We start from the raw sequence: 27,686 nt of genomic DNA on the forward strand, positions 1-27,686 counted from the left end.
ACAATGGAGACAATCAATTTTGATCTCGGTACATTAGATAAAATATTTGGAGATATGTCCGAAGATGAACTTTAAATGCCAACCCCTTTGTCAGGTAACAGCTACAAACAACAAAATATACAAAAACCTGAATTTTGTTTCAAAAAGAATTTTAGGTTTTTTTTGTGCGTCTATACTCATACGGCTACTATAGCAACCAGAAGATAAGCGAGCCAAATCTAACATAAGCAGCCAGTTCCCCCGCTATGTCACGACGTTTTCATTACGTCAAAATTGATTTCTTTGGTTTTTACGTCACTAAAAGCGATTTGCAGTGAGACGAATTTTGAAGTTTACACAATAAAATAAGTTCTTTTAAAATTCTAAAAAATAGCATGTTACAATGTCGATAAACACCTTCTGTTTCACATTTAGAGGGGTGTTATTGTCCAATAGACATGTCCTGAGATTTTACATTAGGACCTGCGACGCTAACGCTTCTTGGGTCCTAATGATCTCAGGACATGTCTATTGGACAATAACACCCCTCTAAATGCGAAACAGGAGGTGTTTATCTCCTAAATATGATAAAATTCTAAAAATTCATGATATTGTTCTACTAATCATTTGAGATGTATATTTTCTGTGGTGTATGATAAATTAGTCATACCTAGAAAGACTCAAGTCTTGTGGGGATTTGCTAAGAGACAGTGTGTCTGTACATTCCTCATTGGAGATATCCATCTCACTTATACTGGTTCTCGGCAGTCTTTTAACAACTGGTTTTTCACTCTCATCCGCTACCATCAAATCACGGAAAGATTTCACAACTTTACTGCTAGAACTTGCCCTTAAATGCATAACAAAATGTCATAACCTGCATAAATAATTATACAAATAAGGATTGTACTACCCACTTTATTATATTAAAGGGTCATTATTTCTGAGAGAGAGGTTTAATGTAATGTTGATGTAATAGCCATTTACTTGTTAGTGTTGATATCAATCAAGTAATATTTTATGCATTGATGCATTAGGAGCAAACATAGATCTACTTGCAATGCATCGCTGATACATTGGTAAATTTGACAAACATTATTTACGACAAAGATCGTTATTGTCAATTGAAAATTCCCTGCCTCAAATCTCCCTTATAAATTCTGTAAACGTGTCATATAGTACACGCATCAATAATAGTGCCTACCTTTGTTTATTTATTTGATAACCTTTGTTTATTTATTTGATAATATCTATATACTTATATATTAAGTAGATATTCTTACCATGGACAAATAACTTCTTTAGGTTTTTCTTTTGCTTTTTTTTCTGCAGCTTTCTGTTTTTTCTCTTCAGCTTCTTTCTGGTTCTGCAGTTTTTTAGCCTCCTTCCAGGATATTTTGCTCTTCCCTGGAGTAGCACTGAATAAAAAAAAACATTCATTCTGGTGTACTTTAAGCATGCAATAATAAAAACATACTTATATCATGCTAACAACTGTAGCCTCTACCACATTTAGAAGGTTTTCCGAAACTCAATACGGAAAGTCGTGGAATGCTGAAAATCAATAGGAATCATCCTCTCATGACCCAAATGCTTCACACCCAATTTGAAAAGAATCCGTCAAAACCTTAAGCCTCTATCACATCACAAGGCAATTGAGGACTTATAAAAATATTTTTTATTTTTCTCACCTTGCATTCTTCTTGTTTGGCTTGTTACTTTTTTCTTCTGCTTTCATAATATCACGTAAACTCATACCACTGTTTGGATGAGTTTGTGGACTAAATAAATCTCTAGGTGATGTAGGTTCTGTATCAGATGGACTGGCGTATACATCAACATCTATTGTAGTAGGTATACATATAGGTAAACTTTCTGAAGCAGTAGCTGAATTATTCTTAAAAAAAAGAAAAAAGAAAGAAATTATGCATAATTGTTGATCTACATGGTTGTTCCTTGGTTTTTAAAGGTAGTTGTAAATTAAATTAATTTTAAGACGAGATCTCTTACTAATATTAGCATATATTAATCTGTGAGAAATTTTGATATATAGTAGCGAAAGACAGGTTGCCAGGCCACGAAACATACAAATCGTCCGAGCAGTCAACAAGGGTTGACACATTTTATTCTTTTGTAGGTAATTGGGGGCATTTACAAGACAATTTCATACAGATCAGATTATAATTTTTGTTGTTCAAGGTTCACAAGGTTCTACAAACTGAAACAAGGGCCTTAACTCTAGAAGTAATTTACAGAAAATTTTGATATTTGACATGCTTTTACGTTTTATAAATATCATACAGATTGGATAACTTTTGTCATTTGAACATTCAAAAGGTTGACAAAGTAAAACAAGGGCCATACATATCGGATGATAACGTTCATCAATCAGGCATTATGAAGGTTAAACAAAGTGTAACAAGGGTCATAAGTCTAGAGAGAGAGAGAAATGGGGTTTAACGTCCACTCGACACAAACTAGGTCATTTCGGGACTAACATATGGTTTAATTTTATTTCAATAATAATTTACTTGCGCGTAGGGGTCTTTAGCAGTGGGAGGAAACCGGAGGACCCAGAGAAAACCCACGAGGTTAGACAGGCGACCCTACTCCTTGTCATGTACAACCAGGGATTAGAACGACGCCAGTTGACTCAATGACAGGCCTTATGATATAGCGCGCACATGCTAACTATTCGGCCATCCAACCCCGCCATAACTCTAGAAGTAAATATTGTAAATTGCTGAAATTCAATAGGCTTCATGGTTCCACCAATCTAAATGATGCATATAAATTTCATACATTAACGGAAATTGCTGAAATTCAATAGGATTCTTCTTTTTACTAATTTAAATGACGCATATAAATTTCATACAGATCAGCAGATAACTTTTGAGCGTTCACAAGGTGCAACAAAGTGAAACAAGGGCCATAACTCTAAAAGTAATTAACGGAAATTACTGAAAGTCAATAGACTTTTTCGTTTCACTAATTTAAATAATGCATATAATTTTCACATCGATTGGATGATAACCTTAACTCTAGAAGTAATTATTGTAAATTGCTGAAAATTCAATAGTTTCACTAATCTAAACAATGCATATAAATTTCATACAGATCAGCAGATAACTTTTGACGTTAGAGTGTTCACAAGGTTCAACAAAGTGAAACATGGGCCAGACGTAATAAACAGAAATTATTGAAATTAAATAGGCTTCTTCATCTCGCTAATGTAAACAACATATATCAGTTTTATAATAATCGGATGATAACTTTTGGAGTTAAGAGCGTTCACAAGAAATTGTGGACGACGGACGGACGGGGGCGACGGCAATATACGTCCACATTTCCAAGTAGGCGTATAAAAATGCAAATAATGCAAATAATGCACTGTTATTTTAATATAAATCTATTTAATTTATCTTTGCCATGTTCTTGTATTGTTTGTTATATCTGAATTTTGTTATGCAGTCATCCAGCATGCATAGCTTATTCCAATTGTACAAGCTTTATAAAATAACATACTGTATCTTCAACAATATCTGGCATCATATTATCACCATCTTCAGATTTATTACTCATATCAGAACACACAGATAACTGTCTTTCTTTACGTTTTTTATTAACAGCCTTCTTTACTGGCGGATCACTCTCACTTTTACTACGATTTCTCTCTTTACTCTTTCTTGGCACTACATCACACAATACAGCTTTTTGATCTTCACAATAATTATTGGCTAAATATGATAGATATTCTCTTGTTGGTCCCTCGCTGTATGGTGTAATCATTCTTTTACTCATACTAGGTATCTGTAATCAATCAATATTCATTAATATCTTTGACAAATTAAATATCTAACAATGTTAAATAAGAAGAGCAGTCATGCCACATTCTATATAATCTCATACACTTCAGTATATGATTCTCTATTAAGAATTGTAATTACATTGTTATACTTTATTTAATACAACTGCATAAACCTAATTTAGAAAAAAAAATTGACCTTCAGGTACATTTACTAAATTTTAAGGGGTATAACTCAATATGGAGTATAAGTCGAATCACTATATTTTACTGTTTTTCGGACCTTCAACCATAAATAAGTCGAAGCTGTGTATAAGACGAATGTTTTTTAACTCCACGATAACAATCCTTTATTGAGGTACAGGAGTTTTTACCATATTTTAAGGGGTATAAGTCAATGTGGAGTCTAAGTCGAATCGTTATGTACTACTGTTTTTCAGGCCTTCATCCATAAATAAGTCGATGCAGTGTATAAGATGAAGGTTTTTTAACTCCACGGTAGCAATCTTTTATCGAGATACAGGGGTTTTATTCTAGTCTAATACTAGGCCCATAATATTAATTACGGAAAATATAAAATAATTATTTGCTAAATGTAGGACTAACTTGAATAATAATCCAAATTTTGTTCGTGATTTATTTGAAACAGATTTTATTTCAATATAACTGATAAATACTAGACAATAATATTTCTAATCGTACATGGTAATAATAATATGCTTAACATTACTAAAAATAGAATAAAACAAGCCAACAGTGAGGCTGATGTCCCCCGCCAAAATCCCAAAATAAATAGATGACACACATTAATTAATCGCACATTTATTTATTTTTTTTAAGTATCAAGCAATCATACTATACACTAAGTTTCATCACTCTCTATCAGATAGAATCCAGACTATCATGTCCCAAAGTATTGACCAATGAAATTGATTAGCTCTGCTTAAGCTTCAGCACAAAATGTTAATCATTGAACTCAGTCAAGACATTCACCTAATGAACATCTACATCAAGTCTAAACATTCTACCTCAATTAAAAGCAGAGTTGTTATGTTCCAAAGTCTTGACCAATCAAATTGCTTATCGCTCATTAGCCTAAGCAGAAAATTCTCACCATCGAAATTAGTCAAGGTAATGATATAATGAATCTATATTCGGAGTTCCATCGCTCTCACTTCATTATAACCAAAGTTATCGTGCCTCAAAGCCTCAACCAATCAGATTACTTATTTCTGCTTACCGTAAGCAGACAATGTTCATCATAGAACTCCATCAAGGCATTCACCTAATGAATGCCTATGCCAAGTGTGAACATTCTAACTCAATTAGAATGATGTATTGTGTTCCAAAGTCTCGACCAACCAAATTGCTTATCGCTCTGCTTACCCTGTGCAGAAAATGTTCATTATCAAACTTAGTCAAGGTAATTAGAACTAAAGTTATCTGTCCAAAAGCATCAACCAATCAAATTGCTTATCTCTGCTTACCCTAAGCAGGAAATGCTCATCTTCGAATTCCATCAAGGCATTAACCTAATAAACACCTACACCAAGTTTGAACATTCTAGTTCAATTAGAAAGAGAGAGAAATGGGGTTTAATGTCCACTCCACACAAACTAGGTCATTTCGGGACTAACATATGGTTTAATGTTATATATATAATTCGCTTGTGCGTAGGGGTCTTTAGCTGTGGGAGGAAACCGGAGGACCCGGAGAAAACCCACGACGTTGGACAGGCGACCCTACTCCTTGTCACGTACAACCGGGGATTCGAAACCACGCCAGTCGACTCAATGACAGACTTTATGATACAGCGCGCGCACGCTAACCATTCAGCCATCCAACCCCCCCTAGTTCAATTAGCAGGAAGAGTTATTGTGTTCCAAGGTCTCGACCAATTAAATTGCTTATCGCTCTGCTTACCCTGAGCAGAAAATGCTCATTATCGAACTTAGTCAAGGTATTGATGTAATGAAACTATACACCAAGTTTCATCACTCTCACTTAATTAGAACTAAAGTTATCGTGTCCCAAAGCATCAACCAATCAAATTGCTTATCTCTGCTTACCCTAAGCCGAAAATGCTCATCTTCGAACTCCATCAAGGCATCAACCTAATAAACACCTACACCAAGTTTGAAGATTCTAGCTCAATTAGAAAGTGAGTTATTGTGTCCCAAAAAGTGTGACGGACAGACAGACGGACGGACAGATAGACGGACGGACGAACCCATTTTAATAGTCCCCTGCTTTCTTTGAATGGGGGTAATTCTTTTTAAATTACAATTGGAATAGTGTAAGTAGTTGTGTTTTAGATGATAACGATAGTTCGAACAATGACGAATATGCTTTGACTTTGTTGTGCACAAGTGCTATTATATAGCAGACGATGGCAGTGTAAAGTGACGGTTACTGACAATTTTTTTTTTTTTAACTTCATCCATACATAATTGAAGTAGAGTATAAGACTTTGGCAGAAAAAGTATCGACTTATAAACAAAAAAATATGGTATGTAGAAGATTTTTTTAAATAGATCTTTAACAATCATACAAAAAACATGATTGTATATCAACCGGACATTTGGTTTAGACATGAGACATGTAAGTTAATCCTATCAGAGCTGGTATCAAACAGATGAATGAATTAACATCATTTGTTTTAAAAATTAACTAACTATTGTGAATGTGTTGACTTACCAGTTGCCTATAGTATGTTGTTAGTTTATCAATAATATCATCATCTAAACTGTTTAATAATCTACAATATAAACATTGTTATTCATCAACTATAGCCATAACTAAAGGATTAAATGTCTGGCAACCTGTATATGTTGAAAGGGGAAGAGAGAGAGAAATGGGGTTTGGTGTCCACTTGCGAAAAAACCCAGTCATTTCAGGATAACATATGGTTCAATTTTATTTCAATAATTTGCTTACGCGTAGGGGTTTTTAAGCACTCGTCACTTACAACCGGGGAATCGAATCCACGCCACTTGACTCGATGACAGACCTTATGATACATTGCACATGCGCTAACCATTCGGGCATTAGCCCAGATGGAGTAGAAAAGTAGGAGGTTAAACCCCATTTCATTTAATTTCTATACGGATGTATAAATACTTACTTTGACTCGAGAAATACAGGTAGATTTAAACATATAAATTGTTGGCAAGATAAATATAGTTGATGTGCATTGTAGATGAGAGAAAACTTTAATAAATCAGCTACATTCCAGAAATTTACTGTAACAAAGAAAAGGGTCATCTTTAAGAATTTATTATTGTGCATTCATTAATGGTGGAATCTAGAAAACTTTTGCAAATTACATTTATTTTTCATGCTTTTATTTTATTGTGTTGTAATGCAAATTAATGTGTCTACACCACTTCATCAGTATGGTGTACATATTCATATATTGGAATAAGAAATAAAAGCATAGAAACAATTTTATTAATGAAATATGGCTAACTTGGAACCCGTGGTTTATCAGAGCACCATTATTATATACTTACATGAATTAACTATAGCCACTTCACTTAATTCTTTCAATCTTTCTATTAATAGTTTATCAGCTAATACTAGAATATTACACAATAACTCTACATTTAAACAATCTGTAAATAAACAAACATCCATTTAATTCTTTTGTATTGTTTTCATTATGTACAATAAAAGCAGCTAGCCTTTCAAGAACAGTAGTAAATAAGATGATGATGGTCATTATCACTTACCTGCCATAAAAGCAGCATCATCTGTGTATATATAATCTATAAGTACTTGTAATACTTTACCAGGTATAGGTAATGATAAACCACTAGCATCAGACGTCTATAATATAAAATAATTACCTCAACAACTTAAACCATTATAACTCAGAGAGCTATTTACTCCTAAAGTTTATGGGATCTTAACACAGATGGAAATTTTAAAATCTTCAAAATAAATTATGGCATGTACACGAGTTAGGTCCAGATCTCTCGTTTCAGTTATAGTTGTCTTAACTGACTGGCAGTGAACTTGACTGGCTGGAGAACTTACCTATTTTACAGGCCATAAAATTAGAATTTCAAAGAAATGAAATGAAATGAAATGGGGTTTAACGTCCTACTGTTTTGCTCCTAACTGGGCTAATGAAGACGGGCATACGCCATACAGTGTGCTATGAGGGAAATTTTGCCCGGACAGCGGCACTACGGCCTACTCTTATATCGAATTCCAACTGTCAAGGGATCTTTTACGTGCACGCCAATGTGTACACGGGACCTCGGTTTTTCGTCTCATCCGAATGACTAGACAGCTGTCCTTGTCAGGCCCTCCGTCCTGCATCACTGACAAGGGGGAATCACGCCGGAAAATCGGGATGAACTTTCTCGGCCAATGCAGGGATCGAACACCCGACCTCCAGACTAGCGAGCCAGCGCCTTACCCACTTAGCCACCGTGATCCCCGAATTTCAAAGAATTTAATCTTAAAATGCAATAAAAACAGTTAAATTCATAGTTTTTATGTGTAAAAACACTTAAAAATATATGTTAACAAGCCAACAGTGAGGCTGCTGTCCCCCACCGAAATCCCAAAATAAACATATGACAAATATTAATTAATTGCACATTTATCTTTTTCAAATCAAACTGATTATCTATGCTTAGTCTAAGCGTAAAATGTTCACAATCAGGTTTTGAAGTACCTGGTAGTGAAACTATACACTAAGTTTCATCACTCTCCAGTTAGAATCAAAGTTATCTTGTCCTAAAGCATAGACCAATGAAATCGCTTAGTTCTGCTTAGCTTTAGTGGGAAATATTAATCATTGAACTCAGTCAAGACATTCACCTAATAAACATATATATCTCAATTAAAAGTGAAGTTGTTATGTTCAAAAGTCTTGACCAATCATATTGCTTATCGCTACTTAGACGAAGCAGAAAATTCTCATCATCTAACTTAGTCAATGTATCGACATAATGAATCTATACTCAGAGTTTCATTACTCTCAACCAATTAGAACTGAAGTTATCATGTTCCAAAGTCTCAACCAATCAAATTGCTTATCTCTGCTTAGCTATAGTGGAAAATGTGCATGATCGAACTCTAGGTCAAGAAATTCACCTAATAAACACTAAGGAAAGTTATTGTGTCCCAAAAAGTGTGACGTACAGACGAACAAACCCATTTTAATAGTCCCTGCTTTCTTCGAAAGGCAATGGACCAAAATGTTAAAAATTTGTCATAATGTTAAAAATTAACGTATTATCAGAGGTAAACAAATTGACAGCCTGGCAAAATTTGAAGTGAAAGATGTGGTTAATAAACTATGGTGTTTGCAGTTCACATACCTCAATCCAGCCAGTAGCCAACATACTATGAAAATATTCTAATCTAGCAACCAAAATACATTTATGACACTTTATACTGACATTATCATCAGCTCGTATACAAACATCATATAGTTCAGGACTGAAAATAATCAAATTCAACTATTATAACAGGATCAGTGCAAGAATTTAATTTGAGACACAAGTCTTTACGAGTCATTATTTATATTTTCAAAGCATGACAGATGGCAATAAAATTTACTGATTAAGAAATTAACTTAGTCAGTTTAATTTCATGCTGTAAAAGAAGGCATTTACTATAACAAGCAGTGCTGGGCATTGCCACTGAAGTCACGATATGATAAGTATTGTGATTCAGGTGCTATGATACAATTCATATTCCGATTTATAACCAGATCAATATTTACCAACAGGATAAATGAATAATTGATATTTTTAGTCCTGCTGATGTCAAATAAATAAAACTGTTTTATATCACGATATTCTGTTCTACTGGGGGCGAAGCTCTTTGAAAAAAAGACAATGGCTCTGCCAATTCAATTACGATCAACATGAAACTTGGTATGATTGTTCCTTTGACAATTACACATTGATCAAGAGATATAGATTCCAAGATGGCAGTCATGACGTCAAGCTGGGTTCCTGGTCCATGCATTACCATCGTACTTGTTTATGTTTTTCTGGGTAGATTAATTAAAACACTTTTTTAAAAAAATCTCTTGCCAACCTATGGTAAGCAAAACATGAAAAGAATTTTGAGTTCTGACGTTTCAAGCACACAACATTCAAACACACCCAATTAAAATAGACATTTTACTTGACAGCTGAGAGAATACTTTATGTAACGGGTCCTTTTATATATCATGTCAAGATTCACTTACATGTTCGTCCTATTGAATTTTAAGTTTGGCTTTACCAATTGTCTGCCGTTAGAACAAATAATACCATTTACACACTTTACACTGTCAAGTCTGTAATATATGGTAAATAAATCATTATATTTAAAAGACATACAAAATAATAAACAAAATTTCAACGAACACAGAATCTGTGGTTTATGGTTAGATAAATGAATATCATGTTCTTTTATTATATATATTGCTTAAAGTATTGAATTTGCTTCAAAAATCTTTTGAATAAGATCTAGATTTGAAGAACCTTGCAATAATGTGCAATATTTAAATATTTAAGACAAAAAGATTTATTGTCGATGCTTTGGAAATCTTGTTTTAGGTCAAAACATTCTAATATTACTTTTACCAATTGAATTAAGAAGTAAAATATTTTTAAGCTAAATAATTTTCATACCTGTCAACTAATGTATCGATGCCTAAATCTTCCGCCACTTCTCTCAATAAACATAAAGCTGTCTTTGGCTCATCTTCTTCTTGTTTTTTACTGTTTTCTCTATCTAAACGTTTATAATATTTCTTCCTCTGTGTTTTAGTCATGTATTCTATCTTAGGATTAATGTCCTCATCTTTATTATCACAGTTTTCTTGTAGTTGAAATTTAGCATCAATGGTTAAAGCAGTACACATATCTGTATAGATATATTTCAATATTTCATCTATTAACAGTGGATTAATATCTTTTAGATTTATCACTGGTTTATCTTCGTTAGTTGATGATAGATCATTCATTATCATCTTATGTAATTTAGTACTTCTTGATGCCAATATGAATTTATGAGCTGCCCACTTGCGATTACCACTCTGTTTCAAAAAATATGAGAACAAATTTAACAATAAAAGATAATTCAATAGTTAATACATTGATTTATACAGCATACACTGAAATATTTTAAACTCAGAACCTTTTAATGTTATGATCCCAATCGTGCATTTTAGGACCATATCTAAATTGTCATGGCTTAATCCATTCTAACATTGACACAAATTGATTATTGATTAATTAATTAAGAAAAGAAATCCAAAATATCAGTGATTGGATTAAAGAGAGTACATAAAGATTTCATTGAACACTAGTCTTGTCATCCTTGATATCCCCAGTGGTTTCATTCCATTCTACTCCACTAACCCCTGGGTTAATCAATGGGGGAGCAGACACTTTTCAAGTTATCTGCTATTGTAAGGTGACCCACCATAAATAAATATCTCCAAATATCTCGACAATTACACCACAACATTTATATATACACCAAGCCATAACATATAGATGTTATACATATTTGAAATCAGCAAAACATACTACAGATTTTGGTAATTCAATTAAATATAAATGAATCAGAAATATATACATTATTTACATAAATCATTCAGTAAATGGACATAAATATGGTTATCTACCCTTATAAAAACAAAGGCGAATCGACTGGTTTGTAAATTGTTTTCTGATTTGTTCGTAGACTTTAGCTACAATCAAGGCCAGGGCAGATAATTTGAAATCCTGGAAACCCCATGAATTAACCCAGGGTATAGTGGAGTAGAACGGAATGAGAACACTGGGGATACTGAGGATGTAGTCTACAGATTCAATTCATTCTATTTTTGTAAATTAAATACTAAACAGAATTGAACCATTAATGGACTGATATTATTTTTAGAGAATCAACTTTCACAATATTGTAGTCTGCAATGGATTCCAAATAGACAAATGATGATCAGTGCTTTATGAAAGTCCATAGCAAATAAGTAGTGCTCTGTAATATGCGACTCGGACTTGAGTTTCACTTAAGTCGCATCAAAGACCTGATTTGCAATTCGACTGGAAATATTTACTGCGATTTGAAAGGGCTATGGATGCGAGATGCGGTGAAGGGACATAACTCTAACTTGCCTAATTTATCATGAATTGCTTACTCATTTGATGAACTGGCGACTCAAACGGGACTTGGGATTTGTGAAAACTTGGGTGGCGACTTGGGACTCAACTCCGAATCGAGGTGCAGCGACTTGGGATGTGACTAGGACTTGAGGTCCCGCAACTTGTTACCACCCTTGGTTATATGGTAAATGATTTACTAGCGTTGTGCAAGGTTCATTATTCAATAAGATTTTCTGCTTGTAACATTAGTATATAATAAATACCTGTATAATAATATCATGTATAACATCTGTATCATCTACTTCTTGTAATAGTCTATTCATATCTTCTCTTATACTAGCTTCTCTAACATATGGTATCTCTGTTAAACTAACAAAAAATAAAACAACATGCATTTGATGTTAAACATGTCTATTCATTTTGAATTAAATTATTAATAAATACTTTTTTATGCGTTGACCCTTTATTTTAACCCATTATGTAACCGAATTGCACACAATTTGGCAAATGATTTTCATTGAAGATGGATTGTTTTTTGTGACTTATTCTTCCAAAATTGAAATACATTTAAAACAGCTCTTTCAGTATTCAAACACATAACATAAAATATTTGGTACATAACTTAAATATATATCAAGATGTTATGACGCCATACTAAAGAAGATTCATTATTTAAATGTCATTTGCAATTTTTGATTCTAGTAATCAAAGGGTTAAAGATATTTATATCCCAGTCAAAGATTTTATAGGGAATTGACTTACCATCCATTTGGCAAGACTTGTAATGCTGCAAAGTTTCTGCCTTTAGGATCTGAGAATATATTGGTAGCTCTATGTATATTTGGTATCCTCTCTAACTGAACATCCTCCACCTCATCTTTTAACAACAGATCCAATAAACGTACTTGTGGAAACTCATGGCTACCGGTGACTAATAATACAACAATATATGCATCAAATCTTTCATAGCAAGTCTACAATAGATTAACTCTGAGAGAAATTGAAGTCCTCATTTCAATATGCAGAACACGAAATATCCATTAAAATTATTTTCTTTAACGGTTAACAAGGTCTTATAAATCAATGAGCATAACTATCAGTAATTGTCAGAAATCATTCCAAATACCTTCTCTTGACTTTGGTAATGTCGATTGTGATTTTTTCTTAGATGTTTCTTTACTTGGTAACCAATTACCAATAAAGCCTTCTCCTTTATCTGTGACTAGAGCTATATTATTTCTATTTATAGCAACATCTTTTATATTAACTTCTCTTCTTATAGCCCAATTACATCTCTTAAATCGATGACTTTTCTCTCTCCATAATAATACCTTCAATTACATGACAGTATAAACATCCTTACAGTCACAATGTTTAGCATATTATTTGTTCTATTTAAAGGGCACATAAGATGGATGAGAAAACCTTTCGGTACGTATAGCCATTGGTTACTATATCCACTTTACGGCAAGTTCACACCAATCTGATTAATTCAGCTATTAACGTTTAAGTATCCGACCCCCCAAAACGCTTTTCAATTTTTCAATTACGACCTTAATCCGGTTGATTGGCTGGTGACGTCACAGGGACTACACATAGTATACTATTCAAAAAAAGTAGGGGATATTTGATTTTTAAGTGTTATTAAAGTCACCTAATGAAACTGACGAAGAAACAAATGACAAAATGAAATGAAGTTCACATTCATCGATTTATTCCAAATGATCGTTAGACTAAGTAAGGCACAGACTGACCATTATAAGGGTAAAATGATACCCGGGGTAAAACAGCAAAGTTACCACAGCATCACAACCAAGTCAGTAACGGGTAAATCCTCCTCTGTTTGCCAAACAAGCATTGATCCGACGTGGCATACTCCTAATGAGACGTCTAAGGTCATTTTCGTCCAGATTGTCCCATTCCTGTTGCAACGCAGCAGCAAGTTCTTGGACATTGGCAGGACGTTGTTGGCGTTGACGTAACCTCTGTCCAAGCATGTCCCAGACATGCTCGATGGGGGAGAGGTCGGGACTCAGTGCTGGCCAAGGTAATGTGGTGATGTTCTGTTGTTGGAGGTAACCTGTAACGATCCTGGCCCTGTGACATCTTGCGTTTTCATCCTGAAAGATGAAACGGCGGCCATGACGTCGTGCGAACGGCACAACATGGACTGCCAACATGTTGTCCCGGTAGTACTGGCCTGTAACACGCCCTGCAACAACATGTAAAGCCGTTCTTCCAGCAACAGTGATGCCTCCCCACACCATAACAGAACCACCCCCAAATCGATCATGTCTGATGACGTTAACGTCTTGGAAGCGCTCGTTTCGACGACGCCACACCCTCCTACATCTGTCCAAAAAATCAACAGTGAACCTTGACTCATCTGAAAACATCACATTGCTCCAGCGTCGATTATCCCAGTGTTGATGATCCCTACACCAACGACGTCTTGCTTGAATGTGATGATCTCTCAAACAAGGGATCACGCGAGGACGTCGGGCGCGAAGGTGACCCCTATGCAGTCGATTCCGAATCGTCTGGCCACTCACTCTCACACCAGTGTCTGTTTGAAGACGAGCGCTGATCTGATTTGCTGTGATGACACGATTTCTCAAGGCCAAGGTACGGATAAATCGATCCTGGGCTTGAGTTGCCGCCCTTGGTCGACCTGAGCGTGGTCTGTCCTGTACAGACTGTGTATCACGGTATCTGGACCATAGCCTGCTTATGACAGACTGAGAAACATTCATCGTCCGCGCCACAACCGCCTGTGTTGTGCCGATCTGTAGCATGCCAAGGGCACGTAACCTTTCATTTTGGGTAAGCCGACGCATATTAAAATTTGTTTTCTGGTCACTAAAACAATTAAACTGATGTTTCCACCCTGGAATTCAATGCCACAATGACTGTAACATTCAAAGTCAGAGTCGTGCAAATCTTGGGTTGGACCCCCCATGATGATCCCAAGCATCACCTGCATTCCATGCGGTAGCTATTGGTGCGTTTGGGCGTCACATGTAACTGGAAATGTTTCTTCTGTTAGGTTCTATAGTGACTTTTTTCGTAGTCATTTGCATATTTTAGTATTATGCCCCCAAAATCAAATATCCCCTACTTTTTTTGAATAGTATATATACATTATCTATGCAATATATCACTGTCTGTATAATATATCACTGTCTATACACACAACCAGTTGACAAGTGTTTATTGATGTTCCAATGAACATACATGTATGCCTGGCCTAATCATAATCACCAAATTATTGTCTTGCATTGTTACAGATTAGACATTTGTGATTGGAATATTTTAGAGTGAATTTAAAATGCCATATCATGCCGTAGATCCATTTAAGCTGCCTTTGTTTAAATAGGCCACGTGGCAAATGAAGACGAACCAATTAGCACATTTAACGGTAATTTGGATAACCCAGTAATACTAGATATCCCAAACTATTCTCTATTAGTACAGAAATACAAATGGTGCCAGTCACTTGTTGATATATTCATTATTAGTTATATATAATAATAATAACCATTTCTATACACAAAGAACAACTTTTATTGTAACTCCATTTGAAATTCACAGCGAATATGGAATTTTTCAATGACTATGCATAACAATAGATCGTTCTCATTTCTCAGCCAATCAACGCTGGGAATCTTATTACCATGTACGGTTCCATGTATACTACAGGCGTAGTAACTATGGTTAAATTTTGGCGCGAAAATTCCATGGGATTCCTGGACATGAATATCAATACACCTGGTCATACATGAAGTTGCTGATGCCATTTGGTGAGTGATTAAACTGTCAATGTAATTATAAAATACCGTTTTTATAAAAAAGTTAAACGATGTTAGACATTATAACTTAAAGTAGCTAAGTCTCTAACTCAATATCATCCAAAATCTTCGACATTGAAAACACGATTTATTTGTCGGTTTAAATCTACATTGATGTTGTGATCTTACTGGGAAAAGATGGACTTTTGATATCCAATATTTAAGACAAAATAAACATTTTACAATTGGTACACGAATCGTGTACCATAATGTGTTTCGGCGCTATGTGTAATAAAGGACTTGAAAAACGAGGCTAGGCATATTCCACAAGTCATGTCAAACGCTATATTCTTATCTGGAGAGCATGCCCAATAAATACTATCAGCATAGACTGGAATAACCAGAAGCTAGAGATTGAAATTCGATTGAGAATACTGGCGTATGTCGCCGAACCTAACTGATTAGAAATTACAGTAAAACAGAAACGATTGAATGTAAATCAATTTATATACATTCATATTACATTATTGTATGCGTTGCGACCCATTTGTGTCAATTTCTAGGTCCCAAATATTAGCGACCTTGCTCCTTTAATCTTATCCATCGATTAATTTATATTCAGATTTCATATCAAGTCAATAAAATGTTGTCTAAACGCCAATCAACAAATAATATGAGGCTACTTTATTACAAAAACATTGGTGAATAAAACTAACTGATTATTGGGTAAATAATAATTATAAACAACTGATGAGTAAAACTTAATTATTCTATACCATTAATGTGTGTACGATTCAACAATTAGTTGTGGTGAGGTGAGGAAATGTTTGTATAAAAGTTCCCCCATAATTTTTTTCGTTCGTTCGTGGGGTATTACGCACACACGTTCCACCTAGAGTGATGTCTTTGATCTGGTAGGCGTTAAAATTAATAATTACCTAATCAGCGTACCTAATCCCACATTGAGGTGTAAATTAATTTATGACCCGATGTCTGTGCAAATTTAGTCGGATTGATTAATGACAGATATTAATGATACTACACTTGTCATATTATTATTAATACACAAAGATAGTTAGACGACCCTTCTCAATCTGTTACTTGATTTAGATGGTTACAAACAAAATTTATCTGTACTGTTAATTCTAACGTATATTGGTATATTTTTCGTATTTCATTTTTACGGTTTATTTCAGAGTAATGAAGTCAAATCCACATGCAGAAAGAAAGGCGCCGTACAATGACTACAGGAAAACAAGATACAGTTGGCTACTCTGATAACGGATTGGCATTTACATCCTTGAAGTTTTTGACTTTTGTTTAGATATTTCATTTTTGTATCAAATGTATTGTTATTTACTGACAATCTGTGTTATACAAAATAAGGTAAAAGGAAAACGGAAAAAGTCTTTAAAATATCATTCATAAATTATTATGGGTTTTTGATAGATTGTCTCACAGATCAAAACTATATCAACAATAAAGATACATGTACTTTTATTAGAATTGAATGTGGTTCAACATCTCGCCAACACTATACTTACGTCAGACTGAGACTAATATACAGTAAACTTTTGTATGTACAATGCACAGTGACATATCTGAATAGTGAATACTTTTCTTCTGATTCAAACTTTAAATGAAATGAAATGGGGTTTAACGTCCTACCGTTCTGCTCCAATTGGGCTAATGAAGACAGGCATACGCCATACTGTGTGCTATGAGGGAAATTTTGCCCGGACAGCAGCACTATCGCCTACTCTTATATCGAATTCCATCTATCTAGGGATCTTTTACGTGTATGCCAATGTGTACACGGGACCTCAGGTTTTTAGTACCATCTGAATGACTAGACAGCTGTGCTTGTCAGGGCCTCGGTCCTGCACCACTGACAAAGCAAAGCCACGTCAGAAAATCCTGATGAACTACCAACTTTAAAGGGACGACAATTTATACATTTTTTGTGTCATTCTTTCCTTGTCACCCCAGCAGACCCCCACCCCTGACAACTTAGTAAAAGGCTTGTAAAATCTGGATAGTTCTTCTCCAGTTGACCTCAAATTGGAACCTGGTAAATTTTGGTTGTAGTTCAGCATCCGAACAACAAAACCTTATTAGGGGTTTCAGGTCACGTGACATTAACGTGAAATCTGACAGCCAGCGGCTGAAATATAGCCCACTTCAATCTACGATTCTGAATTACTATTTTATTTATATGTATTACTAGCAATGGTATTGTAATCAAGCGCTGAAATAAGCGGCTGGACACGGACAATGTCCGGGCGAATTGACCCCTTTTGACAGGCCAAATTGCCTTTCGTCCGGACATAATTGTCCGACGGTGTTTTTGTAAAACATTAAACCAAAAATATTTGAGTCGATTGCTAATTAATATTAGACTCGAAAATCCAGGCCCAAAAATATCAATGACCCGAGTCATAGTGAAAATGTTACTTTTTATATCTCAGCCGCGTGCAGATAAAATCTTCAATAATTTTTAGAATCGGCTCTTTTACGCTGGTCATATCAACGACCCGAGTCATAGTAAAAATATTACTATTTATACATGTATCTCTCTCGGCCGCGTAAAGATAAAATAATGAATAATATTGAGAATCGGCTCTTTTACAATGGTTATTCGAGTCTCGTAGCTAGCTTTGCGTTACTTTCGTATATGATTAGCTCTAAATCACACCTAACATGACAAGTAATTATATAAATTATTAGTAATAAAAGTAATAATATTTTAAATTAGTTTACAAGAAAATGTTCAAGTTGACTATGGATGTAATTAGGGACAGATTTTTATACGAAAATATCTCACTTTGTTGGACACTTCCGATGTGAATGTAAATAGAAGAGCCGTGAAAACATGTCGAGTAAAATAACTTCTTAATTTTCCCAACCCTCGGACACAGATATCCCGGCTAGTGGGACCGTTCCAGAAAATTCAAAGACTGGTACTGTGTCTAATGTCTCTCATAAAGACACTTCTAAACGGGGGCCGTCGCCTTCACCAGTTCGAAAATTACAAACAAGAACCGTAGAAAAGTGGATCAAAAATTACTTGGCAGATTCTGAACCATTTACGACAACTCAAGATGTCTATTCTTTATTTAAATTTGAATCTTAATCAGAGTTTTTAGGATTTAGTCCCCAGCCCCACCAAAGAGATTGACATTATTATATGAACTATTAAGTTGTATTGCATATACATATAAAAACTTAAAACTCCAGGTTGTGAGTCATCAATTTATTTTATTAACAAATGTATGTATAATTATATATATAAACATAGTAAATTTAAACAGTTTTTTGGTTTAATATACTTTATTAAGTATTTGTCAGGCTGAAAATCTGAAATGTCCGGCCGAAAATCAGTTCAGCCTGACATGATGTCAGGCTGAAGCTTAGCAGTTATTTCAAGGCTTGATTGTAATAGTTTAATATCAATCTCAATATCTGCGAAGATTCAGGCTCAAAAATTGTCGAAATGTAAGCAAAATTACCGTTTATGTACAGGAGACACTTGCGGGAAAATACCGCTCTGACGTCATGCGGCTAGGGATTTTCCATTGCTACGACCCACTTCATTGGTGAATCCACACCTTAGTTTTCGGGGGATTTCAACATAAAGCAAATCAAACAATAGATAACATTTTTGTGATTATTATGGTGCGTGATACCCCGAGATAGGACAATTACAGAATACGAAATTTATCTGTTTTGCTGATTGAAATTTGCTAAATTGCAACTAAATATATGGTATCATCTAGATTATAAATATTTGAAATATTATCATTCAAATTATTACGATTTTAATAAATCTTAGCTGACTATAGTGTGCCGATTTCAGTTTTAAAATTGGTACTAGCAATTCTGAAGGGAAAATACCGCTTATGGCATCACTCAGATATGACTGAACAGCACTTATTTTGGTGCCATGGCACACATTGACTGCTATAGAGCATTTTGATTACATTATTGACGTCGATCTCAGATTTTACAATTCCATAACTTTGGATCTAATTAGAATATTTTGATGAAATAAAATTTTTTGGATAGCATATTATGTATATTTTCACAAAATATTCTTAATGTTTTTTTTCTGTCATTTAAAACTTTGACCTGAAACCCCTACTTATACTTATATATGTATGATAAAACCTACCCGTCCTTGTTTACTAAGTAAGACAACCATTAATTCTGCTCCTCCCTTCTGTTTTAATAAATCTTGATCTGTTATAACTAAATGATCTACTGAGCCACCAGAAACGGACATTTTTGTAATATCCAACCATCTACAATAGATATATAAACACTACCACTACATCTTTAAGTAGATATATTTTTACAATGACAGTGAGGCATCTGATTTCAAACTGTTTGTCAACATTACATTTCAATTCAACTAGTGAATAGTCTTTTTTGTGGATCCTCTAATCTTGATGATTGAATCTGCAGTGTTTGGTTGATTGGAAATGTGTATAGTGTTTGTGGTTGTTAGTGTTCAAGAACTGTAAGACCTTTACGAATCCTAAGAATGCACACTTATACCTTATGTAATATATCAAATTTGCATAATAATATCAAATTACAAAATATTATACAATTTACAAAATAAATAAAATTTACCTTGATCCTATTTTCCTACATATATATCTGTTACATATATACACATTTCCTAGTGTAGTCAGACAGACAGTAGCTGAATCAGAACATTCTACCAAACTTATTCTTATTTCTGGATCATTTAACCCAGAGATCATTCTAGGTTGTATCTGATACTTGTCACCTCTGGCATGACCTACAATATATAATCACAATATTAATCAATAATAATTTAAATCTTTTTTTTAAAAAATTAGGTTAATATGATGCATATGAGCTCAATAAAGGCGGAAAATCAAGACTTTGTTTATTATTGTGCAGCAAAGGTACTTTTTAGGCCATTTCTTATCAAAACTTCAAACATTCATAACTTCGTTCAGAATAAATTAATTTTCAATACAATCATTTTCCATTACCTGTTTTTAAACTATTATAGTGAGAGCTGCCAGCACTTTATCTAAATCTTACATAATGCATCTTTAATGTATATTGATTAAGTAGAATATCTACACCAAATAATGATTGTTTTCTTCATTTAACTTACAATTAAATAATATCAAATTTTATTGTCACAAAATCAATCTCTTTTCCAAAGAGAAGTCCATATACAAAATGATATGTTGACTTGTCAATTTCTACAATATATAATGGTGAAATACCTAATTGTCCAGCATTTAAGCCAAAGGTAAAAACAGCATCTGAGCAATAAACAACAGAATGATATCGTCCTGCACATACACCTATAATATGATAGCCCTTAAACGCATCGGGATTCATCTAAAAATAAAATATACAGCACACTATTAATTAAAAGAATTGTGTCCAAAAAAAGAGAAACTTTAAAAAACTATTACAAAGTAAAAACTGAACATAGTACATATTGATTAATTATCAAGATTAAATAATTAAAATATTTACCAATTTAGGAACAAAAGTTCTGTCAGGTGCTGGAACAGGTAAAGCCAACTGATGACTTTCATTAGAACCACAACCATATACAGTTCCCCTATACAAATAAATGAATAAAATAAAAGTCAGTCAAATATTGCAGTGATATATAAGAAATATGTTGATATTATTTGTTCTGTATATATAAAAAAGTACTGTCTTACTTTTCCATAAAGAACAGAGTATGATCTCTAGCTGCTGCTACTTGCAAACATGTTTCTCTTTTCAGTGTATCCACCAATCTAGGTACCTGTACAAACAAAATCATGTAGAAATGTTGGCATAATAGGTCTTTAATATGCATTAAAGAATAAATTATCATCAAAGATTAAGATCTATCTAATTTGGATGAAAAATAACAAGATCTCTTTATCCAAGTGAAAAATGAAAAAATTGATTTAATCAATTTTTATTTTCGTTTTGTTTTATGAGATTTGCATCTTTCTGTATTAAAATTCAATGTTCTTAAATTAAGTCAATGATCATAAGCATTCTGATTTTTTTTTTTTATTAAAACAAACAGGTCAACTTAATAATCAAGATGGCACATTGGGAGAACAAATTCAAAATATTACTTCTGGAAATTATTCAATAATGCTTTGTGCAAAAATCACACAAATTCATCATCTGAATAATGACCTCATTTTCATTGAAAACACTTACGTTGAAGAAATTATGTTGAATACATTATCAACCTACCACAGATGTTTGTTGATCTCCATGTCCTAGTCGACCACCATGACCATGTCCACAACTATAAACTTGACCTATCTGTGTTAAAAATACTGTATGAAACTTACACATTACTACCTGAAAAATAATACAAATAATATATTAGATCTAATGAATTGAAGTAAGACAATTAACATGTTAAATAATTTTGTTAAATAATCTCAAAAACAGCTGTACTGCTCTTTTCAAGAAATAGAATATTTTTTTAAATAGTCTGAATAAGCTCAATATTTCATTAGTGTTTCAATATGTAGACATTCTTTTAAAAGAGTTTTGAATAGAACTCATCATGTGTTAGTTGTAGTTCTCCAAATCCTATCACTTTATGGCATTTAAACTGACTGCCAGATAATGAATCTAGACTAATATAGATGATTTGAACTTCTGGACAGCCTTTGACCTTTGCAAAATAATTTCTACAAACCTGTATAACATATCCTGAAACTCTTTTAAACATGCCAACTCGTTCTGGTATCATTCTTTTATCTTCTGCACTAGAGTGTCCCAAGTTGTAATTAGAATTATCTCCCCAAGTATATACTTCATTTGGTTCTGAAAGAAATAATACAACATTGATGAACCGATGTAATGAAACTATACACAAAGTTTTAACACTCCCACAGAATTAGAAACAGTGTTCCAAAGTATTGACCAACAAATTGCTTAAATCCCCTTCAATTAGACGAAAATGGGTCTAAAAGCATGTTAATGTAAGATCGGTTGCCAGACAACAAACAAAACATACGCCCACAGCAGCTAATAAGGGGCATTTACAAGACAATTTCATACAGATCAGATTATAATTTTCATCGTTTGAGGGTTCACAAGGTTTTTGTCTTACTAATTTAAATACTGCATATAAATTTCATACACATCGGATGACAACTTTTGTCATTTGAACGTTCACAAGGTTTAAAAAAAAGTAAAACAAGGGCTATAACTCTAGAAGTAATTAACTGAAATTGCTGAAATCCAACAGGCCTCTGTGTTTCATGCATATAAATTGGATAGAGATCGGCTGATAACTTTTGTCGTTAAGAGCATTCACAAGGTTCAACAAAGTGAAACAAGGGCCATAACTCCCGAAGAAATCAATGGAAATTACTGAAATTAAATAGACTTCTTCATCTCACTGATGTAAACAACATATATCAATTCAAAACAATCAAATGATAAATGCTGTCTGTAGTGTGTTCACAAAAAATTGTGGACAACAGACGGACCAACGGATGGACAGAGGCAACGGCAATATATGATCACATTTCCATGTCGGTGTATAAAAATGAATGTAAATAAATTGATTCATATTCAGTTTAAAAAAAAAATAAAAAAATTGTAATTTCTAATCAATTATTTTCGGTGAAATCTGTGAGACTTGAACAGTTCAAATTGAACGACAGTCGTTCATGCCGGTTTAGTCCATTCTTCATAATACTATGTCCATATTGTCTAGTAGTAGAATATGTTTTTCTTTGATCATTACAAATGGCATCCTAAACCATAGAATACACAACTTGTGTACTGATTATAAAATGTTCAGGATCCCATATTTTCCCGGCAAGATAATTACATCAATATTGATTGAAATGGACCAATATTGAATTATTCTAATTTGTGTTTTTAATTTCGAATATAATTGAAAATATTGAGTTACAGGTTTAGCTCCTTTAATTACTTGCACATTTAACTTTTTATAAAGGAATAAGCAAACAAAGTACCCATTGCTCTGCTTATTAACAGGAGCAGAAAATAATCATAATCAAACTTAGTCAAGGCATTGATGTAATGAACCATAATCTAATCTTAATTACTCTAATACCATTAGAATCAACATTATTGTGATCAAAATCTCTCAACCAATAAAATGGCTTAACTTTTTTCCATTTTCACTAAATTATTAAATTTCTCACAGTTTATTCGAATGTATATGTACTCAGATTGATTATTGACATTTAATTAAGTAAACAGAAACGAAATACCAATGCTAGATAATCTCCAGACTTGGATTCAAACTAGGCCCATCAGGTTTCTTCACTACCTTCTTTATTATCTGCAATCCATTTAAAGTTGCATGACTGTATTATCGTTTATTACCTCTAATAATTTCTAAATCAAGAAATCATTATGAGCAAGAGATTTTATAAATATTTGAAAGTATTACCTCTAGGTGAGAATGATATATAGTTAGGTCGATCTTTCATGACAATATCCAGGGGACTTAATCCTTCATGATCTCTTCCTCTCAAATCATGTTTATACTGCAAAACAGCAAAAAGTAATACATGTAGTTCTATATTACGATGAGTTAAATCTTTATAAAATATTCTCAGCATTGTTCAATTTTATAACAACGCATTTCACACATCTCGTGTTCATTGGCTCGGTTGGTGTGTTCATTTATTTCACACATGTACACTTGTTTTCATTTGTTTGACACGTACAATTGTTTTCATTTGTTTGACACTATTTTACAGCAGTATGAACACTCTTAATAAATTAGAACATATCCTCCAAGTCATATTTAGGTGACCTAATTCTACAAACACCATACCGGTATTCAATTTAATACGGATATTTTCAAATCTGAATTCTGGCCTTCATATTAAATTTAAAGTATGATTTCGGACGTATGTTTCACTTGGTGGAATCCACGTCTATTCAGATTATGGAACTGCACGAATCTTCGAGTTGCAGACCTAAAGCAACTTCGGCAATTCGCGAGAATTTTAGTCCTGTCGATTAGGAGATAAACACCTACTGTTTCGCATTTAGAGGGGTGTTATTGTCCAATAGACATGTCCTGAGATCATTAGGACCAAAGACGCGTTAGAATTTTTTAGAATTTTAAAAGAACTTATTTTATTGTGTAAACTTCAAAATCGTCTCACTGCAAATCGGTTTTAGTGACGTAAAAACCAAAGAAATCAATTTTGACGTAATGAAAACATTGTGACGTAGCGGGGTAACTGGCTGCTCATGTTAGATTTTGCTCGCTTATCGTCTGGTTGCTATAGTAGCCGTATGAGTATAGACACACAATAAAAACCTAAAATTCTCACTTCATTTTTTAAAAAGTACTTTTTGAAACAAACTTTATGTTTTTGTAATAGATTTTTTAATATTTTGTTGTTTGTAGCTGTTACCTGACAAGGCGGTTGGGGTTTCAAGTTCATCTTCGGACATATCTCCAAATATTTCATCTAATGTACCAAGATCAAAATTGATTGTCTCCATTGTGGTTATCGCCATTAAAGTAGTACGCATAATATTAATACGCAGCGATTTTTCTAATTTAGAGGGGTGTTATTGTCCAATAGACAGTGTCTAATCGACCAATCAAAACGCAAGATTCACCCTTAAGCATGTTACAATGTTTTATATTACGATATTCATATGGATCAAAATAAGGAAAAAAGCAATTTAAAAGTGTTTGTGAACCTATATGTAGGGATAATGTGTGACAGGTTAGAAAATGATGCGACAAGAAAGAAAACCAGCGGCTGCCAGGCAGGATTCGCCCACATTTTGCAAGAGATGGATAGAGAACAAGCTAAAAACAAAAATTATTTTTTGTACAATCAGGGCCATAACCCAGAAAGTTATGGTCTGAAATGCGCAAATATCAAAAGGGACTGAGATTGTTGGAACATAAAGATATGTTTTAAGTTTCATCAAAATCGCATAAATATTGTGACCTCTAGAAGGTTCATAACCTTTGTATTACATACTTAGACACAATTTGTGTACAAATAGCAGCCATTTTCCCGAAATTCCAATTCAACCTTCATTATGGTGGAATGGTGATATATCTAAACGGTTATTAAAATCGGAAAAAAAAATGTGACCTCTAGAGAATCCACAAGCTAAAAATGTGATTTTTCGACCAATCAGGGGCCATAATCCAGAAAGTTACGTTCGGATATGTGTGATTATCAAAAGGAACCAAGATCTTTATGATAGAAATATATATTTAAAGTCACTACGGCATTATTACAGAATTCGTCCAGAATTTGGTCACCACAAACACCCTTAAATTGTTTAGGGATTTACATACACTGCAGTCCATATGAATATCATAATATGAATCCATTTTATTTCTTTGAAATCAGAAGGCCTAAAAATTCTTGCAAGCCCGCGAATTTGCTTGGACTCAGCAACACGAAGATCCGTGCAATTCTATAATCCCTATCCATGTGAATTCCACCAAATATAAGTATTGGTTCCAAACTTGCATTTTAAATGAATACTTCGCCGTTGAGGTGTTCGATTCTGATTCTAAAATATCTGTAATACCATAAATTGATTATCAAAACACGACTTCACACCTGTGGATGACATTATATTACATGACCATGTACCTCGTGCGGCAGACATGTAACACCCCCTGGAATTCCTTTCTCACATCCCGTCTAAGACGTCTATTTGCTAAAAATTATATTATATGACATATTTTCCCGACCTAATTATTTGATTTGGTCATAGTTTCCAGTAAAATATCCATAGCCTTTATTTCTGGAAATTGTTTTGAACTTTTTAAATGATTAAATACACCAGACGAGCCGTGTGCATTTCCATTCCAGCCACCAGCATGTGATGTTATGGTAGAATTAGGTCAGATGACTTGAGGGATACATGTTTTATTTATTTAGATATAAATATTTCATAATGCTATAAACTAGTGTCAAACAGATGAAAACATGCGTAGATGGTGTGAAATTCATTCTTATAAAGTTGGCTGCTATTTGACTTCCAACTATCTGAGTAACCGTACGACTGATCGAAATGTAAACAGCACAACTGGGAATGCCGCGTGACGACTTGTGTTATCAGTGTCTGTGTTATGTACTTCCACTAATGTGACGTCACGATAAATAGCCAATAAAAATTCCACACCGTTTGATCTATTTTTAGCTGTGTGATTCGAGATCTAACTCAATAGAACAATGCAGTCACGAGAATGCGTGAAAGAGACAAAACAATAAATTCCTACTTGCGATTATGCCGTAGATTACGCAGGTATACAATGGCGACTTTAGTGTCAACATGGGCAAATTGCCGTCGTGATATTCTTAAGTAAATTACCACGGCTAAGGATGCCGTAGTTATTATTTATTTTCTACGGCAATTTCGCTAATTGCCGTGGGTGCCGTTGTGAATTTTGACCCCTGAATAATAAATACAGCAGGCACCTGTATTAAAAGTCTTGCAGCCGCAATTTGACCATAAAACAAAGAACGGTGTAGTGCTGTCCATCCAGATTCATAATCTTTAGCTTTTAAGTTATAATGTTTTTCTTCTAGCAGATATTCTACAATATCAATTCGTCCACAGGATGCGGCCATATGTAAAACATTTCGTCCAAATTTATCATTCACATTTGTAGCATTAGTACATAAACTTGAATATGCCTTAAACTCTTTAATTCCACCTTTTATGATAGCGGAATTGATATAAAGTGCATGCTGATGTGATCTACACTTTGGACCACACTCGCAATCTAGCTTGATTGGCATTTTGTCAAATTCTTATCAAAGTCTGACACTAAACACTTTTCTTTACATTCAATTTCACTGAGTTCTATAGCCTAGCTGACATCCATTCATTCTCTTGGCCAGCCCATTCAAATAGAAATGGGCCGTCTGGCCAGTAAATTTAACAAGCCATAATTGAATATCAAAAAGCCTGAAAATAGAAAAAAAG

At 33.8% G+C, this 27,686-nt stretch overlaps 1 protein-coding gene across 2 annotated transcripts in view; it reads right to left on the reverse strand.

Moving 5' to 3' along the window:
• Window positions 1-27,686, reverse strand: part of LOC126811586 (inhibitor of Bruton tyrosine kinase) — a 128,415-nt gene that overhangs the window by 2,314 nt on the left and 98,415 nt on the right. For both annotated transcript variants that reach the window (XM_050537284.2, XM_050537283.2), the window contains 23 exons: window positions 27,176-27,668; window positions 24,148-24,244; window positions 22,411-22,538; window positions 21,954-22,064; window positions 21,419-21,504; window positions 21,225-21,312; window positions 20,966-21,083; window positions 20,331-20,502; window positions 19,867-19,996; window positions 13,034-13,238; window positions 12,670-12,838; window positions 12,171-12,276; window positions 10,429-10,835; window positions 10,002-10,091; window positions 9,121-9,241; window positions 7,516-7,612; window positions 7,297-7,398; window positions 6,909-7,026; window positions 6,482-6,542; window positions 3,505-3,789; window positions 1,671-1,876; window positions 1,263-1,397; window positions 650-829 (listed from right to left, as the gene is read on the reverse strand). In XM_050537284.2, coding sequence (XP_050393241.1) covers window positions 650-829; window positions 1,263-1,397; window positions 1,671-1,876; window positions 3,505-3,789; window positions 6,482-6,542; window positions 6,909-7,026; window positions 7,297-7,398; window positions 7,516-7,612; window positions 9,121-9,241; window positions 10,002-10,091; window positions 10,429-10,835; window positions 12,171-12,276; window positions 12,670-12,838; window positions 13,034-13,238; window positions 19,867-19,996; window positions 20,331-20,502; window positions 20,966-21,083; window positions 21,225-21,312; window positions 21,419-21,504; window positions 21,954-22,064; window positions 22,411-22,538; window positions 24,148-24,244; window positions 27,176-27,499 — 3,536 coding nt within the window. In that variant the 5' untranslated portion in view covers window positions 27,500-27,668. The remainder of the gene's footprint in view (window positions 1-649; window positions 830-1,262; window positions 1,398-1,670; window positions 1,877-3,504; window positions 3,790-6,481; window positions 6,543-6,908; window positions 7,027-7,296; window positions 7,399-7,515; window positions 7,613-9,120; window positions 9,242-10,001; window positions 10,092-10,428; window positions 10,836-12,170; window positions 12,277-12,669; window positions 12,839-13,033; window positions 13,239-19,866; window positions 19,997-20,330; window positions 20,503-20,965; window positions 21,084-21,224; window positions 21,313-21,418; window positions 21,505-21,953; window positions 22,065-22,410; window positions 22,539-24,147; window positions 24,245-27,175; window positions 27,669-27,686) is intronic.

The sequence above is a fragment of the Patella vulgata genome, chromosome 2, assembly GCF_932274485.2.
Source record: "Patella vulgata chromosome 2, xgPatVulg1.2, whole genome shotgun sequence".
Lineage (NCBI taxonomy): Eukaryota > Metazoa > Mollusca > Gastropoda > Patellidae > Patella > Patella vulgata.